A 17,247-nucleotide genomic window follows, 5' to 3' on the forward strand; every position below is an offset into this window, starting at 1 on the left:
AGTTGGTTGATTGTCTTTTATATGAACTAATGAGTGCAAAAATGGTATATGAAATGCTATAACTGACTGTTTAATTGTGTTGTAGTTGTTATTATAAGTTCTGTTAATAAAGATTACTATCCAATTTTAATCTGGAATTATAAGTTGTAATTAGGAATTTTTATTGGAATGTAGAGAAAAAAAATAGGACCTACTTTAGGGGTTTTTAATCTAAACAGGTTGGCAATACTGGAGGAAGCAATATTATGAATTAGTTAATGAGAAGGCTCCTCCTTGTTAAATTTGAATGAGAGAGATATGAAAAGAGAAATGAAAATAAATATCCAACTTACAATGTCAACCATCCTCACAATACAATCACAAACAGCATAAATGTTCACGCAATTACAGAGATCCGATAAATTCCCTACCACTTGTTACTCAAAGTTTGTTCTAACTTATTTTCGACTTTCCCTAAAGTCCATACGGATTTTCCGAGGCACACCAGTTGAAAATGGGCGAGTTAAACTGTATGTAATTCAATCAGTATGAGGAGACATGTCTGTTTCACGCACCTGTGCCCAGGTTGAAGCGTAGGCCTCCCAGAAAGTCGTTGCTGCCCAGCCGATCATGGTCCCATACTGTGAGCTCCAGGCCACGTTCTGACAACTCCTGCAGACTCACGTCCTCATACACGAAAGTATAATTCCACACGGGGTTGCAGGTCCGCTTCAGGACTGGCGTCTTCTGCTTGGAGCTGCGTCCTTTGTCAGGTAGCAAGTAGCTGCAATTCACACATTCCTCAGTTTACAGTTTATTATACTTTATTTTCTCCTTATACGATGTACGTATACGGGAATGTATTATGAAAGTCTTCAAGAAACATAAGGTTAATAATAATAATAATAATAATAATAATAATAATAATAATAATAATAATGATGTTGTTATTGTTATTATTATTATTATTATTATTATTACTACTACTATTATTATTATTATTATTATTATTATTATTATGATTATTATTATTATTACTATTATTGTTACTGTTATTATTACTATTACTCTTATTATTACTATTACTATTATTATTATTATTATTATTATTATTATTATTACTATTATTACTATTATTATTATTACTATTATTATTACTATTATCATCATTATTATTACTATTATTATCATTATTATTATTACTATTATTATTATTACTATTATTACTATTATTATTATTATTATTACTATTATTATTATTATTACTATTATTATTATTATTATTATTATTATTATTACTAATATTACTACTACTACTACTACTATTATTATTATTACTATTATTATTATTATTATTATTATTATTATTATTATTATTATTATTATTATTATTATTATTATTATGTGTATACATATTTACCATTTACAGAATGGATCAGATGTTCCGTCAGCCTTCATAGCTGTCAGATTCTTGGCTTCAGTAACCAGTACATATAAGGAACCTTGTGATTGTCGTTTTCCTTTCTTTTGAACAGGCGATGTGACATTAGGAGGATCAAACTTGAGTGCTATCAGCAGATCACCTTTGTAGCTCAGTAATTCGTCCAACTGTTCGGCCTGGAAATTGTAAAAAACTTAAATGCTTACTATAAAGAGTTGGAGAACCTGAATAAGTGGAAGTTTTCAGGTTTTGGAGGAATAAACTATGAGGAGGTGGACAAGATGGTAGGAGAAGGAATGCATTATCTCTGTTTTGTGTTATGTACTTTGAATAAAAACATATTGCTTTTTAATAAAATGTTTGTGGTTTGCATCTTTCTTCTTTGTTGAACTGAGTTACATACATAATTACACTGAATATAAAGAAACGAAATCCAATAATTTAGGAAAATTACACCGACAGATATACCGTATATTATTCTCAGATGAGTGCAAACTTTTGTAATATCACAATAAAGTTTTTTAATCTCAATATCTTGTCTTTAAATTTCGTAAATAACAAAGTTATACATGTTTTTTGAGTACCTTCTATTGGCAGCAAATTTTTTTATATATTCCATCGATGTCTTAGTTTTTAATATATGCTTCTTTGAAACAACATCTCACAATATAACAATTAATCTAACTCTACATAAAAGCAGGAGAATGCATGAATTACCCTCTCTTGTAGAGGAAACCAATGTGGCGAGGGATCGTCGAATCCCTTGTTCTCTAAAGCCAGTGTCACTTCTCCGAGAAAATCATTGCGGCCGAACATGTCTGAATGCCAAACAGAGAGCCAGAGAGTCCTCGTTTGTAGCCCGTGAAGTGTTATTTGGAACTGAAAATAAGTAAGACGTTTAAATGCAAAATATAGGACTAATAAATGTAAATATAAATATCATTACTATCACAATTATTATGTTATCACATCTGTTGATTCGAAATTCCAGCAGGAGGAGAATCCATTAGCTTTGAGAGAAATAAAGTACAGGAGCGTGCAAATTAATCCGAACACGACATACTTTACATTTTCTGTCATTGTTAGCCTCACAGCTGCTCATACCGCTTTAATTGACATCTGTAGTACGTGTAATTCCATTGTTGAAGGTCTGTCATTATTTTTTTTATAATACGTGACATTTTGTCTGTCGATTTGTACTTACAAGCATTTCAGTTGTGTTGAAGGCTTAATACTGCAATCCTGTGTACATTCTGTCGTCTTCACAAATGGATACAACTCCACGAAAACGGTCTAAAATTATAACATTAGCAGAGCATTCTTCTATGACACAGAGGCAAATTGCTGCAGAATTTCACATCGGTTTGGCTACTGTTAATTCGACATAAAAAGATACAGGGAGACTGGATCCATCACACCCCAGAAAAAAGGAAACTGTGGCCGGAAAAGGAAGACTTCACCTGCAGATGATCGTTTAATTGTCAGGAAAAGTAAATTAAATCCTAGACTAACTGCTCTCGACTTAACCCGCGAGTTAATGGCTACCACTGGGGCAAATATTCACGTCACAGCAGTGCGGTGTAGGCTTTTGGAAGCTGGACGAAGGGCTCGTAAGCCTATTAAGAAGCAACTGCTAACCCCTGTTATGTGCAAAACACGCTTAATGTGGGAAAAATTACATCAATACTGGACAGTGAATGACTGGAAGAATGTACTTATTTCCGATGAGTCTCATTTTGAGGTCCACGGCCACCGTGTTTCTTACGTACGGGAAGGATCCGAAAAAGTAACAACAGCTCATCTCCAACAAGCACCCAAATACCCCCCTAAAGTAATGTTTTGGGGTTGTTTTACACATGAAGGGCCTGGAGCATTAATACCTATCAAGGGAATGATGAATTCTGACAAATATATTCACTTATTGGAAACCAGAATCGTACCCCAGCTGCAAAAATCATTTCCGGATGGCAGAGGTGTGTTCCAACAAGACCAGGCACCATGCCATACATCTCGAAAAACTACAGAATTCTTCAACAAGAAGAATATTCAGGTACTCCCCTGGCCAGGCAACTCACCCGACATCAACCTCGTGGTCAATTTGCAAAGAAGAATGCAAAAAATGGATTGTTCTACAAAGGAGAAGATGATTTCTGCCCTCATTGGTGTATGGTTTCGCGATGAAGAAATGAAGAATATTTGTGAGAAATTAGTGGAATCCATGCCAAATCGTCTCAGAGCTGTTATTAGGAACAAGGGAGGCCACATAGATTACTGAGGTATGTCTTAGATCCTTTTTTTTTAATCCAGTTTGAGTGTTTTTGCATAAGTAATTACGTTGTTCGGATTAATTTGCACGCTACTGTATGAGGAGCAGGACAATATGAGAAAGAGGAGGAATATATTTCGTAAAGTGTAAACTATGATGACATGGGGAGATGAATGGAATGAGAAGTGTCCTAGGATTGGGAGGAATAAACTTTAAGGAGATGGATAGTATGTGTAGAAGGGGAAAAGTAGTAAGGGTTCGAAGGAACAAACTACGAAGATTTATTTGAAAGAGGTATGTCAAAGGATACATATTAAGATTGAGAAGAATAAATTGTGAGTAGGAGAGAGAGAATGACTTTCAGGGAAAATCTGTTAAGGTTGGGAAGAACAAAGCATGAGGCATTTAAAAAGATGACTAGAAGTAAAAGTAGAAGGAGAATATACACACTTAGAAGAACAAAATGGTTTTAGACCTGGGAGATCGTGCATTGATGGGATATTCACGTTGAAACAATTGATGGATAAGAATGTAGAGAGGGACAGAGAGGTCCATTTTACATTTATAGATCTGCAGAAAGCGTATGATACTCTACCTTTAGGTAAACTTTGGGAAACTTTGGAAGCAATGAACATAAAGAAAACCTATATAAGGGCGGTTAAAAAATTATATTGGGGATGTTGTTGTTGTTGTTGTTTTCTAATGCCAGGCGTTTGACAATAAAGTCATTTGACCTCTTGCACACCAATATTTTTCAAAGATATTATCATGACCAGCCACTGAAGCACAGATTTTGAGGTGTTCCGAATCCATTTCTTGGTTTGAGTTGCACAATGGACAGTTAGGGGACTGATATATTCCAATTCTATGCAGGTGTTTGGCCAAACAATCATGGCCTGTTGCCAATCTAAATGCAGCTACAGACGATTTTCGTGGTAAATCAGGAATTAACTGTGGATTTTGATGCAGAGAGTTCCATTTTTTCCCTTGGGATTGTGTTATCAAATCTTGTTTATTGAAGTCTAAGTATGTATATTTAATAAATCTTTTCACAGAGTAATACGTAGATTTAGTAACAGGTCTGTAAGTAGCAGTGCTGCCCTTCTTTGCTAAAGCATCCGCATTCTCGTTTCCCAGGATTCCACAATGGGATGGTATCCATTGGAATACAATTCTTTTATTGAGTGATATTGTGGATGTAGTAATGTTGTAAAGGTAGGAAGCCACTATCAGAAGACTTTGCAGTTACAAAAGGGCTACGCCAAGGATGCTCACTTGCTCCAACTCTTTTCAAGATTTATCTCCAAGCAATTTTGGAACAGTGGAGGAAGAAATGTGGTCAGATGGGTGTACCAGTTGGGGAAGATACGTTATATAGCCTACATTTCTTTGATGATCAAGTGCTGATAGCGGCAGATGAAGAAGATTCCAGCTATATGTTTCGTAAATTGAATGAGGCTTATAAGGAAGGGGGCCTATCAATTAATTTCAAGAAAACAAAATACATGGTTGTGGGTAGTCGCAGCAAGGTAAATTTAAATACCGGGGATACACAAATAAAAAATTCTGAGTCATTCAAATATTTGGGTGTTACCCTCAACAGTCAGGCCAAAAGTGATGAAGATATTAATAATAAGATTGGTCAAGGAAAGCAGGCCATAAGACAATTAAATACACTCCTGTGGAATGACAAGGTAACAAGGAAAACTAAGACAAGTATATATAAAACTATAATAGAACGTATATGTACCTATGGATCTGAAACTTTGGAAATGAGAGACAGGATGAAGAAGAAATTGTTGGCTCTAGAAATGGATTACTGGCGCCGTAGTTGTCAAATTTCGAGGATGGACCACATTAGGAATCAGGATGTCTGTAAGATAATGTAGGTATCAGGAGATATCTTACAATCAGTGGAAACTAAACGCCTGATATGGTATGGGCATCTCCAGAGAATGTCAGCCGACCGCTGGCCTAATAAGGTCTTCAACTGGACTCCCCTGGAAAAAAAGAGAAGAGGAAGGCCAATGGAAAAATGGAGCAAGGAGGTTCAGGAGGATATGGTCTGCAGGGGTCTACAAATGGGCGATTGGCAAAACTGGAGTACCTGGAAGTTGAGAAGCGGGAGACGGCGACAGCCGTAAAATTACTCGCAATACATACATACATAGAAGTAAAAGTTACAATTGTTAGAAGAAATATAATGAGAGGAATTCTGAAGATGAGTAGTAGGAAAAATCTATGAGAGTTGGGAATTGTAAAGTATGAGGATATGGAGAAGATGAGTAGGTTGAGAAATCTATTTGTGATGGAAGCAATAAACATTAAGGAAATGGCGGAGTTGAGTAGGAGAAGAAATGTATTGCGATTGAAAGGAAGATGCCATGAGGCTAATGCTATGTTTCATTTAACAACGCTCACAACTGCAGAGGTTATATCAGCGTCGCCGGATGTGCTGCAGGAGTTTTGTCCTGCAGGAGTTCTTTTACATACCAGTAAATCTACTGATATAAGCCTCTCGCATTTAAGTACATTTAAATACCATCGACCTGGCCTGGAATCGAACCCGCAACCTTGGGCATAGAAGGCCAGCGCTATACCAACTCGTCAACCAAGTCGACGCCATGAGGCCCTGGAGAAGATGAGTAAGAGAAGAAATCTATTATGATGGCGAGGAATAATCCATTAGGAGGTGAAAAAATGAGGAAGAGAAATATATTAGGTTTGGGAGGTATGAAATATGAATCGGTGCAGAAAATGAGTAGGAAAAAAAATATATTAGTTTCAGGAGGAATTGTGTATGAGATGAATGGAAAAACCTGGAAGATGAGGCAAAAGGGAGAAAAGTAAGTCAGTAGCAGTGGCGGCTGGTGAAGTTTGGGTCTAGGTGTTACACTTTCTGTGATGAGAGGGGTAGAATTAGTTACCTTTATCAGTACATGGTCATGAACATTATTACCAGGTAACAATTGGCATTCATACAGTCCTCTTTGTAGATTGAAAACTCAAAAAAGTTTCATATCCATTGTTCAAGAATTAAAACAGAAAATCAATATCCCGAATTTAAAAGAAAACTTACAAATTAAACCAAACCCTTTAACTCTATTAAATATAGAATATAATCTAAATTTAACAGAAGAAATACTGAAATCAGAAGTAAACACTGAAATGCTGAAACAATTGTCTTTAGAGACAATTAATATTAGGTACCCTTCACAAAACTGGCTTCATTTATACACCGACAGATCCTTGATCTCCAGAGAACAAGGTGCCGATGCAGGTGTTACGTGCTGTCTCTTTTCACTTTATAGATCTCTTGGATATGGAACAACAAGTTTTGATGGTGAAATCATTGCAATAAGTGAATGTCTCAGGAATCTTCTATGCCACATCAATAAATTTAGGAATGCAGTTATATTGTCGGACTCCAAAGCAGCTATTCTATCAATCGTCTCTAAACACACACCTTCATCTCAAACAGCAGAAATAACTAAAATGCTCTCTCAATTATTATCACTCAATAAAAGAATTGTATTCCAATGGATATCATCCCATTGTGGAATCCTGGGAAACGAGAATGCGGATGCTTTAGCAAAGAAGGGCAGCACTGCTACTTACAGACCTGTTACTAAATTTACGTATTACTCTATAAGAGATTTATTAAATCTACATACTTAGACTTCAACAAGCAAAATTTGATAACTCAATCCCAAGGGAAAAAATGGAACTCTCTGCATCAAAATCCACAGTTAATTCCCGATTTACCACGAAAATCGTCTGTAGCTGCATTTAGATTGGCAACAGGCCATGATTGTTTGGCCAAACACCTGGATAGAATTGGAATATATCAGTCCCCTAACTGCCCATTGTGCAACTCAAACCAAGAAATGGATTCGGAACACCTCAAATTCTGTGCTTCAGTGGCTGACCATGATAATATCTTTGAAAAATATTGGAGTGCAAGAGGTCAAATGACTTTATTGTCAAATGCCTGGCATTAGAAAACAACAACAACATTTTAATCCAATGCTGATACTTAAATGATTAATATCAGTAATGTCCATTCTTGTCCACGACTGTTCTCCATGAAACAAAATACACGGAAAACAAAACAGTGCGTTTTTCACTTCACAACCACAAAGCCAGTCATGATTATTGTAAATTTCCTTTCTAAAAATTCTCTTGAACTGTCTTTTCCCCGTAGTACTTGTCTGGACAATATTTAGCTCAGCCAATGGTCTACCAAGTTTTTTAATTTTTTATTTTTCTTCGTCAGAAAGTACAGAGAAGTTCTTGTTTTGTAAACTATTTACAGAATTCATAATGGTAAACGCATGTATATCACAAACTTGAAGAAAACATCACTGCACTATAAAAATTGTGATAACTACCACAATTCACATAAAACTCATTAAACTCCAGAAAAGTTCCTGTTTTTTAAACAACTTACAAAATTCATAATGTTATATGCCTATGTACCTATGTCACAAACTTGACGGAAATATCACATCCAATAAAAAAAAATTGTATTATGCAGCACAATTCACATAAAAATACTTAAATTCCAACAAAAACTAAATATTTAAAAGAGGATTAAATTAATTTCACACGATTATAAAACGACTGGACCACGTGCTCACCTAGCTACACGTTGGTCAGGAAACAGGAAGTCAGGAAGTGAGAAACCACGTGAGAAACGAAGACTCGGAAAAAATCTGAGAATTTCGTCTCAAGTCACGAGTCATCCAGCAAATGTGTCCGTTCGGAATGGTCACTTCTGCAATCTACATGGCAAATACAAGAACTATTTGCTTCCGGTTGTTGCAAGAGCTGTGCCGCGACCAGCTGTGTTAACTGCTGGGATAGGGAACTCTGAGCTGAGCCTACCTTCAATACCAGCTGCTACACGAATCTGGCTGTTGCTGGAGCCACACAACGACCACTTCTGAAGTATTCACAATTTGATGAATTTTATAAACGCTGATTATTTTATACTCGAATTCTTGAATGATCTATAAATAAAAAATTTATATATTTAAATTCGACGAGAAGGAAACTTAAAATTTGTTTAGTTATTTAATATAAACATTTTTTTTTAATGTGCGGGAAAAATCTGGTCGTTGTGCAACGCTGCAACATGATCAGTAGCCGCCACTGGTCAGTAGCAGGAGAAAGTTATGAGAAAATGAAAAAAGGCGATTTGGGGAGAGAAGAGAAGATGAGGGAAAGAACAGCAATATGACTACATTAGGGGGAAAGGAACTGGCCACCCTACCCCATTATCTCCTAGCCTAGTTGCCTCATGAGAGATGCCTTATTGGTGTTACTTATGAGGTTCAAACCTGTCTTAGGACAGTTGACTAAACAACAACAACATGACTATATTCTAATTTTATTGTACACTGAGATTACTATGATCTTTGTTCCTCACCTTCAATAGCTCATCGAAGACGGGGTTAAGCGTGTTTTTCTTCACCTTTGTCTTGCGTTTCCCACTCTTGGATTTATCTGGCAGCAAGTACACTTTCACGTACCTAAGGGACAAAATAATGTTGTCTTTGAAATAATAACTTATTACAAAATAATTTTAAATGTTGAAATATATATTAATACTGAATACCTACCTCTTTTGATTGTTAAAACAATCTTTGCACTTAAAAAGAAACAGTACCTATTGTTTGACAGTGAATGATTTTAGTAGAGATTAGCCTACATTTTCACTTGATATTTAAAAAAATGGGAGGAGTAATAGCAGGAGGAAGAAGAATAAAGTACATAAGATTTGCTGATGATATGACGTTGTTAGTAGAAGAGGAGTTGATACTAAGGGCTATGCTACTGAAGCTAAATGACAGCTGTGAGCAGTATGGGATGAAGATAAATGCCAACAAGACGAAGACCATGGCCATAGGAAGAAAAGTAAAAAAAAGGTAAACTTGCGAATTCTAAATGAGGCAGTAGAGCAAGTGGACAGCTTCAAATACTTGAGATGTACTATAAGCAGTAACATGAGCTTCTGCCAGGAAGTCAAAAGGAGAATAGCAATGACAAAGGAAGCCTTTAATAGAAAAAAGAAGCATTTCTGCGGTCCTCTGGAGAAAGAACTAAGGAAGAAACTGATAAAGTGCTTTTTGTGGAGTGTAGCATTGTATGGGGGCAGAAGCATGAACATTACGACGAAGTGAAGAGAAGTGACTAGAAGGATTTGAAATGTGGATATGGAGAAGGATGAGCATGTGAAGTGGACAGACAGAATAAGAAACGAAGCTGTGTTGGAAAGAGTGGGTGAAAAAAGAGTGATGCTGAAACTGATCAGGAAGAGGAAAAGGAATTGGCGGGTTACTGGTTGAGAATAAACTGTCTTCTGAAGAGTGCTCTGAAAGGAATGGTGAATGGGAGAAGAGTTCGGGGCAGAAGAAGATATCAGATGATAGACGACATTAAGATATATGGATCATATGCGGAGAGTAAGAGGAAGACAGAAATTATAGGAAAGACTGGAGAATGCTGGGTTTGCAGTGAAAGATCTGCCCTTGGGCAGAACACTATAAATTAATGAATTAGTATAATGAGAATTAATGTCTGAAAAAAATAGAATAACAATCATGTTCTCTCTTTACAAGAATGAGACAGACGTCATTCTGCAATATACTAAGTAATAACAGAGAATAATTACAAGTAAACAAAGCAAAATATTTAGATATTACTTTTAATATAAATTAATGTGGGGAATATAACACAAATCGCATACGTGATAAAGCAGAAAAATGTCTCTCTCTTCTCAGAATGTTAGCTGAAAAGAATGTGGATGTTAATTGGAAAACTGTGTCACTTCTTCTCTCGTTATGTACATAGGTTGGATAAAAAGTAATGGCAACACTGCTGTCACGTGACGATGGTGCGTTCGAGAGTTGCCAGCTGTGTAGACATGAACAAGGACTGTTAGATGAGTTAGTGCAGCCAGCGGCGACAGTAATCCATCAATCTACTGCAGTGTGTAGAACGTTCACTTTCATAGGGATAGTGCGAGCGTCCTAAGACCATCCTTACAAAACTAGAGCAACGTTCCTGGATCAAAATTGAAATGGCACGAGGTCATAGTGCACAAGAATGTTTTCAGGGACTGCGTGAAGCATGTGGCGATGCAGCGTTGCCATATCGCACAGTTGCACGATGGGTTAAAGCGTTCCGGGAAGGCCTTGTTGCACCGGTACCAAAGGGAAGGTGACGACTTTCTTGGACGAATCGTCGCTATGGACGAAACCTGGACTCGCTCGTATGAACCAAACTTGAAACGCCAATCAAATGAATGGAAGCATCCCGGTTCTCCTCATCCAAAGAAAGTGCGCCCTACACAAAGTGCTGTGAAGGAGATGTTCATTGTGGCGTATGGCATTGATGGGGTAATACTGCACCACGCTGTACCTCCAAGGCAGACGGAAAACGCGGACTACTGGAACATCCACCGTACTCACCCGATATGATCCATGCGATTACGATCTTTTCACCAAAGTGAAAGAACCCCTGCGAGGGACCCGGTACAATACCAGAGATGAACTTATCCGTGCTTTAGGGTGGTCAATACGGAACATCAACAAAGATGGACGCGCTGATGGTGTACGCCGACTTCCAAACATTTGGCAAAAGGTAATAAATAAGGGGGGCGACTATATAGAAGGTACGTAAATGTTTTACCCCTCTGAATAAAGCCATGTCAGAAATATCGAACTGTTGCCATTACTTTTTATCCAACCCAAGTACATACAGAATAAGCAGAACTACAGTCTCTGTTGTGAGGGTAGTTGAATGCAAGCAGCACAACTCGGAGAATGTCGCAGTTCGAGCAACGGGTAAACGTCAAGTTATGCCAAAAATTAGGCAAATCCATTAGTGAAACATTTCAAACAATCAAGTATGTCCACGGTGAAGAAGTCTTGGGCTGCAGTGCTGTTTGGAGGATGATGAGCATTCTGGTAGACCAAAAACGGTCCAAGCTGAAGGCAAGTTCGAAGAAGTTGCAATGCTGGTGCGTACCAACCGCTCCCAGTCGGTAGACGATCTTGCAGCAGCAGTAGGGATTAGCCATGGTATGTGCCATAAAATTCTGTCTGATGACCTGAACATGTCGCATGTTATCCAGCACAGTGTTCCATGCGTCCTGACGCAAGACAAACGTAATGATAGCATGATCATTTGTGGTGACCTGATCAGTAGTGCTGACGATGAGGTGACATTTCTCAGGAGAACCTTCTTTGTCTACGTCAGGCATCTCAAGACCAATGCACAAAAGTTGTTACAGAGCGCAAATGTAGATAGCGTAGTCAGCTGAAGAAATAAGTGCAATACCCGAAGATAGCCGATCACTGATTCATGTCACACACATGAGTGACCTAAGTTATAACTGTTGCGGGAGAAATTCCACAAAGCTGCACATTTGAGTTGTACTGTCACAATAGACGGTTGTTTTCGGAAGGAATAAAATCTCGTAAATAGTTTGCGGTAGTAGTAGTAGTAATAATAATAATAATAATAATAATAATAATAATAATAATAATAATAATAATAAATTTATTTTTAGTTATGTATTAATGAGTAAAAAGAAGACATCTGAAGCATGAAGAACCATACATGTTACATAATTATTTAAGCATAAGGAACTGGCCACCCTATCCCATTATCGCCTGGTCTAGTTGCCTCATAAGTGGTGCCTTGTTGGTATCATTTGTGAGGTTCAGATCTGTCTTCGGACAGTTGAGTAGACGACAACAATATTTCATTTCTAGTAAATGGTTTTTGGTATCTCTCTTTGTTTTAAGTTTATACAATATTTAATAAAATAAAATTCAATTAAATAATAATAATTAAATTGCAATTAAACTTGTTTGTTGTTAAGGTACGTATTCTTACGATACGTCGATATTAATATATTAATTACAATAATAGTTAAATAATATGTTTCGTAATGTTTTCAATAATTAACAATAACCAAAACATCTTAGAAATTCACAATTATTTTAAATTAGAATTATTCGAGTCTTAAATCTGGTCTCAAATTCTTTTCTCAAGTCCTTCAGTACTTTATTATATTTGTTACACTGGTCTTGATTCAAATTAGGTAACAATTTTAGATTAATAAAGTGGTAACAGTTATCCACTGAAACTTGCGATTCCCACTTTCCCTATGAAAGCTTTTATTTCTTCATACATATGCAGTAATAAGGACATTCTTTCCTCAAAGATGGAGACAACATTGCATCGGTTGCAGATGTCTATTCAAACGACGCGATCAATGACGTCATCCGGAGATACACGAACTGCTCCCGCATCTTGTTCCACGCTTACATAAGAAATAGAGAGAGGAGGAAGTGCTCCGAGAAGACCCTATTGAAACGTCTGGTCTACGTGATTCGATTCGTTGTAAGCGTCCTGAGCTTTGGCATAGAAAGTACTGGCTGTTGCTACACGACAAAGTTCCTGCACATCGATCTGTGCTTGTCCAAGAATAGCAAGGCATCAGGTCACCGTTTTGCCACATCCTCCATAATCGCCTGATCTCGCATCATGCAATTTTTTTCTCCTTCTCGTTTGAAAGCAAAGTTCCTGTTAATATTTTTCAGCTGTTTCAGCAGCTGTACCAACGTTGACGGTGTGCATAGCGGCCAATGGCGACTACTTTGAAGGACGATGTGGATCTGTGTGTGTGTGTGTGTGTGTGTGTGTGTGTGTGTGTGTGTGTGTGTGTGTGTGTGTGTGAGGAGATCTTGTAACTTGATGCGACCAAACAACAGTCCACGAATTTATTGACTGTACCTAGTATATGTATGTTTGTATGTATTTCCGCACGTACATAGTACGAAAAGTCACTAATTCTGAAGTCTATAAGGACATCCTACAGACAGTGAATTCCCCAGACGCTGATAACAATGTCTTGTCAGTTTGGCTTGGGCTGTAACACTTACGGATCGGATCTGTTCCTCTTGGTGTCGATAGGCGCGAGATCCCGGCACTGTTTCACGTGGATCTCCAGCGCCTCTGCCTTGTAGTTGTACTCCAGGCCAAACTCTATTTCGCCCTGAACCTCCACAGTACCATACCTGGCACTAGAGTACACACTTGCCAGAGAGTCGCTACGATGCTGAAAAAAAAAAATAATAGAATTGCTGTTCAGAATCATCTGTTAAATGAAGAAATTAGTTACGGGAAAATTTCAGTATATGAATTTCTCACTGACAATTATATCTTAAAATACTAAAAAGAGCAGATTTGTCTGCGTTTGTCGAATGCGCATCATCATGCTTACGAAAAGTCACTTTTCACTGCCAATAATTTATTTTGTGTGCACAAGGTTGGAATTTTGAAGTAAGAGGGAAAGGAAGGAATCCGTGTTCTGAAATTTATGCACTTGACATAACCTCCAAGTCCAATCGAAGTTTCGGTTAAATGATACTGTCCACGGTAATTGCAAATATTACCTAGAAATAATTTAACAACCGGTTCTTCCGAACCGGCCGAATATCACCACTGCCTTTTTTTTACGTCATGCAAAGCTTCCTTGTTTACCCATTTTAAATATACACCACACAATAACACACTTTCAAAGAACGTGGGAACATATACAAACAAAAGTAACACAAACACAGTATACCAACGTATGAACTTCAATTCCATGTTTACTAGAGTATCTCCATGGCGTCTAGATCATAGCGAACAGCCCATTTTCACGTATACTACATAACGTCTTTGCATTTTTTAGTGTCATAACAGCTAAGAATTACTCATAAAATCTTTAGAACACCAAACTACTGATTTGACAGCTGACGCCACGCCCATCTGACGCACGTATTGGCATTTAAACTTCTATATCTCCAATAAGTGACCAAATTTAAATATAACATTTTAGGGGTATGTTCAGAAAAGTGTATTCTTTAATATGAGACCCTAGATCATACTTTTCGATTGCAGCGATATTTTACTACTTAATTAACTTATTATTCCCAGAACATGAATTTTACCAGCAATCGAAAAGTATTTGGGAATAAATTTGAATAAAGAACAAAAAAAAGTTTCCTTTCCAGGCAGGATTCGAACCACGAAAGTCTTAGTTACCAGTCTATCGTGTTCTGGATTGAACAAGGGTCGGTCCGGCTTTTTTTTTTTTTTGCCACTACTGTATATACCAGACTGTGGTATTATAGTATTATATACAGTGGCGGTGCGTCAATAAGAGCACAAGAGCACGTGAACACCTTGTTTACATTTATGCACGACTAGGTTTATTATTTGATACCGTATTGACGTAGTGGGGATGTATAATATCAGAGTCGAGTATTTTAAACTTCCCGCATCTTGCATAAACTTCTTATGTAAACTTGGCAACATCCGTTCACGTAAAAGCCGTGCTCTTTTCGAGTTGGTTACAGGAATTTCACGCATGCGCGGGAGAAAATTGTCTTTAGCTGGCCGCTTATGACTCGTCAAGAGCACAAAGCGTTAAGTGAACATGATGAGTATCTATCCTACAGATGTCAGGTCCATCGATGCCTATCGTTCAAGTGCTATATCTCGAGGAGGAAATTTAATAGACTGTAGATGTCAGCATCTGACTATAGGAACGTTTACTTACGTGTACAGTGCTGCTACGAGAGTGTAGTTTGTGAATTACTATACTTCAGTGTCGGCATAATAGCATAGTTTGGCTTTCAAACACGTGCTGGCTGACTGTGGCGGTGGTATGAATTTAAGTATCTGTATGGCAGTGTATAATATTTAAGAATAATATTTACTGGCATGTATTTATAGTAATCTATGCGAGTGGGATTACAGTACTGGTATAGGCTATAGTGTATCAGTGTGTTGTGAATCAAAATATATTACTGAACACACGCGTTTGTAAATAACGAGACCGTGGTATGCATTCATTTTTAACAAACGTAAACAATGAACTCTGTTCAAGTAATTTTGAACAGTAAAGAACTGGGTAAACTGGCTTACCAAGAAAAATTGGAAATAAAAAGACTGAGTTTCATTATTATTATTATTATTATTATTATTATTATTATTATTATTATTATTATTATTATTATTATTATTATTATATGTTGTTTTGAATTTATATACGGTTTTTTTTCGATAGTGAAACATTGGAATCATGACATTTCATATGAGACTAAACGTACGATTTCAAATTCTCTTCGATTTTGGAACCACAAAATTGTGAACACACATAATATTTTATCACGAGCCGCCACTGATTATATATGATCTAGGATGAGACTAAAAAGAAAAAATCGAAACTGGTTGGTGTATGAGCCCCCTTAACTTACTGAACTTCCCACGTAATACTCACCACTGGACTAAGAAGATTATCACTAGGTGACAGCGACCATTCCCCAGAACTGGATCTGCTTGGGGCTTTTCGCCTGCCTGCTCCCTCGACGGAAGGAAGATCCTCTAAGATGCTGGCGTCATCTGTGGTGAAAAGAAAACCAGACTTAAGGGCATGCACCACTGAGTTTTGAAGCTTCCACAATTTTTATCTGATTTCAATTCAGTTCCAATCACTAAATCCTCTCATTAAGATTAGATAATATTGAAATTGTCAGATTGTTTGCTTTGTAAATTTGGCTCATAAAAAATTATATATAAAAAAGCATATCTTACTAGTAAATCAGACTGTACATGATTTTTTCATAGTTTCATAGCTTAATATTTAATAGAATAATTGAGTAATGAAACTGTGTATTTGTTTTTGTTATAATTTGTGGCTTAGAATAAAAAAGTGTTGTAAGGTCTTACATAAGAAATCATACTGGGTGTATTTTCCAAGTGACATAAAAGATAATACACATTTCCGTACAGTACAGTGTTTAAAATATGTGGTAAAAATATCATTACAGTATCTTGCTTAATTTTTTTTAGAAATCTGATTTCCTAGATTGAAAAATGTAAAATTCAATTTTGAAACCACTAACATGTGAAGAGTTCGCGGGAAAAACGATTAATGTCACATTTCTGTTATGGATTAGATAATGATCTAATTGAGTCTATAACTGCAAGATGTAGTGCTGTTTCTACAGAAAATGAAGGAAAGAATTACTGTATTCGTGGTAATAATTCTCCTTTTTACCATTTTTCATAAGTTTTTTTTTTTTTTTTTTGAGATTATAAGAAATTAGATTTATCAGCATATCAATAACAACCTCATAAAATTACTTACAAAAACACTCCCAAAAATAATATACACGTATGAAAAAAAAAACAAATAAAAAATTATTTGATTAACAATATTTTCACTGTTACAATTACACATATATAAAAATTAATATAAACATTTACATAAAGATAAAAAATTTTACAGGAGAAAAAGTTCATCCAAAGGGCTGGACTCTGGAAGAGTACCCAAAACGCTCATTGCATTTCCGCTTTGACGCAAATAAGTAGTGCAACGGCGATCACCAGTAATGGAGATCAAAATTTGGCCGATTTGAGATACCAAAACTTTAGCGTCATGACTCCAAGGACCGAAGGTCTTCACAGAAAATGGGACAAAGATATAATTGTC

The 17,247-nt window shown here is 36.6% G+C and overlaps 1 protein-coding gene across 2 annotated transcripts in view; it reads right to left on the minus strand.

The window, feature by feature from the left end:
- Nucleotides 1-17,247, minus strand: part of LOC138698482 (synaptotagmin-like protein 4) — a 43,129-nt gene that overhangs the window by 12,167 nt on the left and 13,715 nt on the right. For both annotated transcript variants that reach the window (XM_069824436.1, XM_069824437.1), the window contains 6 exons: nucleotides 16,033-16,154; nucleotides 13,646-13,821; nucleotides 9,118-9,220; nucleotides 2,138-2,299; nucleotides 1,400-1,596; nucleotides 555-763 (listed from right to left, as the gene is read on the minus strand). In XM_069824436.1, coding sequence (XP_069680537.1) covers nucleotides 555-763; nucleotides 1,400-1,596; nucleotides 2,138-2,299; nucleotides 9,118-9,220; nucleotides 13,646-13,821; nucleotides 16,033-16,154 — 969 coding nt within the window. The remainder of the gene's footprint in view (nucleotides 1-554; nucleotides 764-1,399; nucleotides 1,597-2,137; nucleotides 2,300-9,117; nucleotides 9,221-13,645; nucleotides 13,822-16,032; nucleotides 16,155-17,247) is intronic.

Source organism: Periplaneta americana, chromosome 4, assembly GCF_040183065.1.
Source record: "Periplaneta americana isolate PAMFEO1 chromosome 4, P.americana_PAMFEO1_priV1, whole genome shotgun sequence".
NCBI classification, from domain to species: Eukaryota; Metazoa; Arthropoda; class Insecta; order Blattodea; family Blattidae; genus Periplaneta; species Periplaneta americana.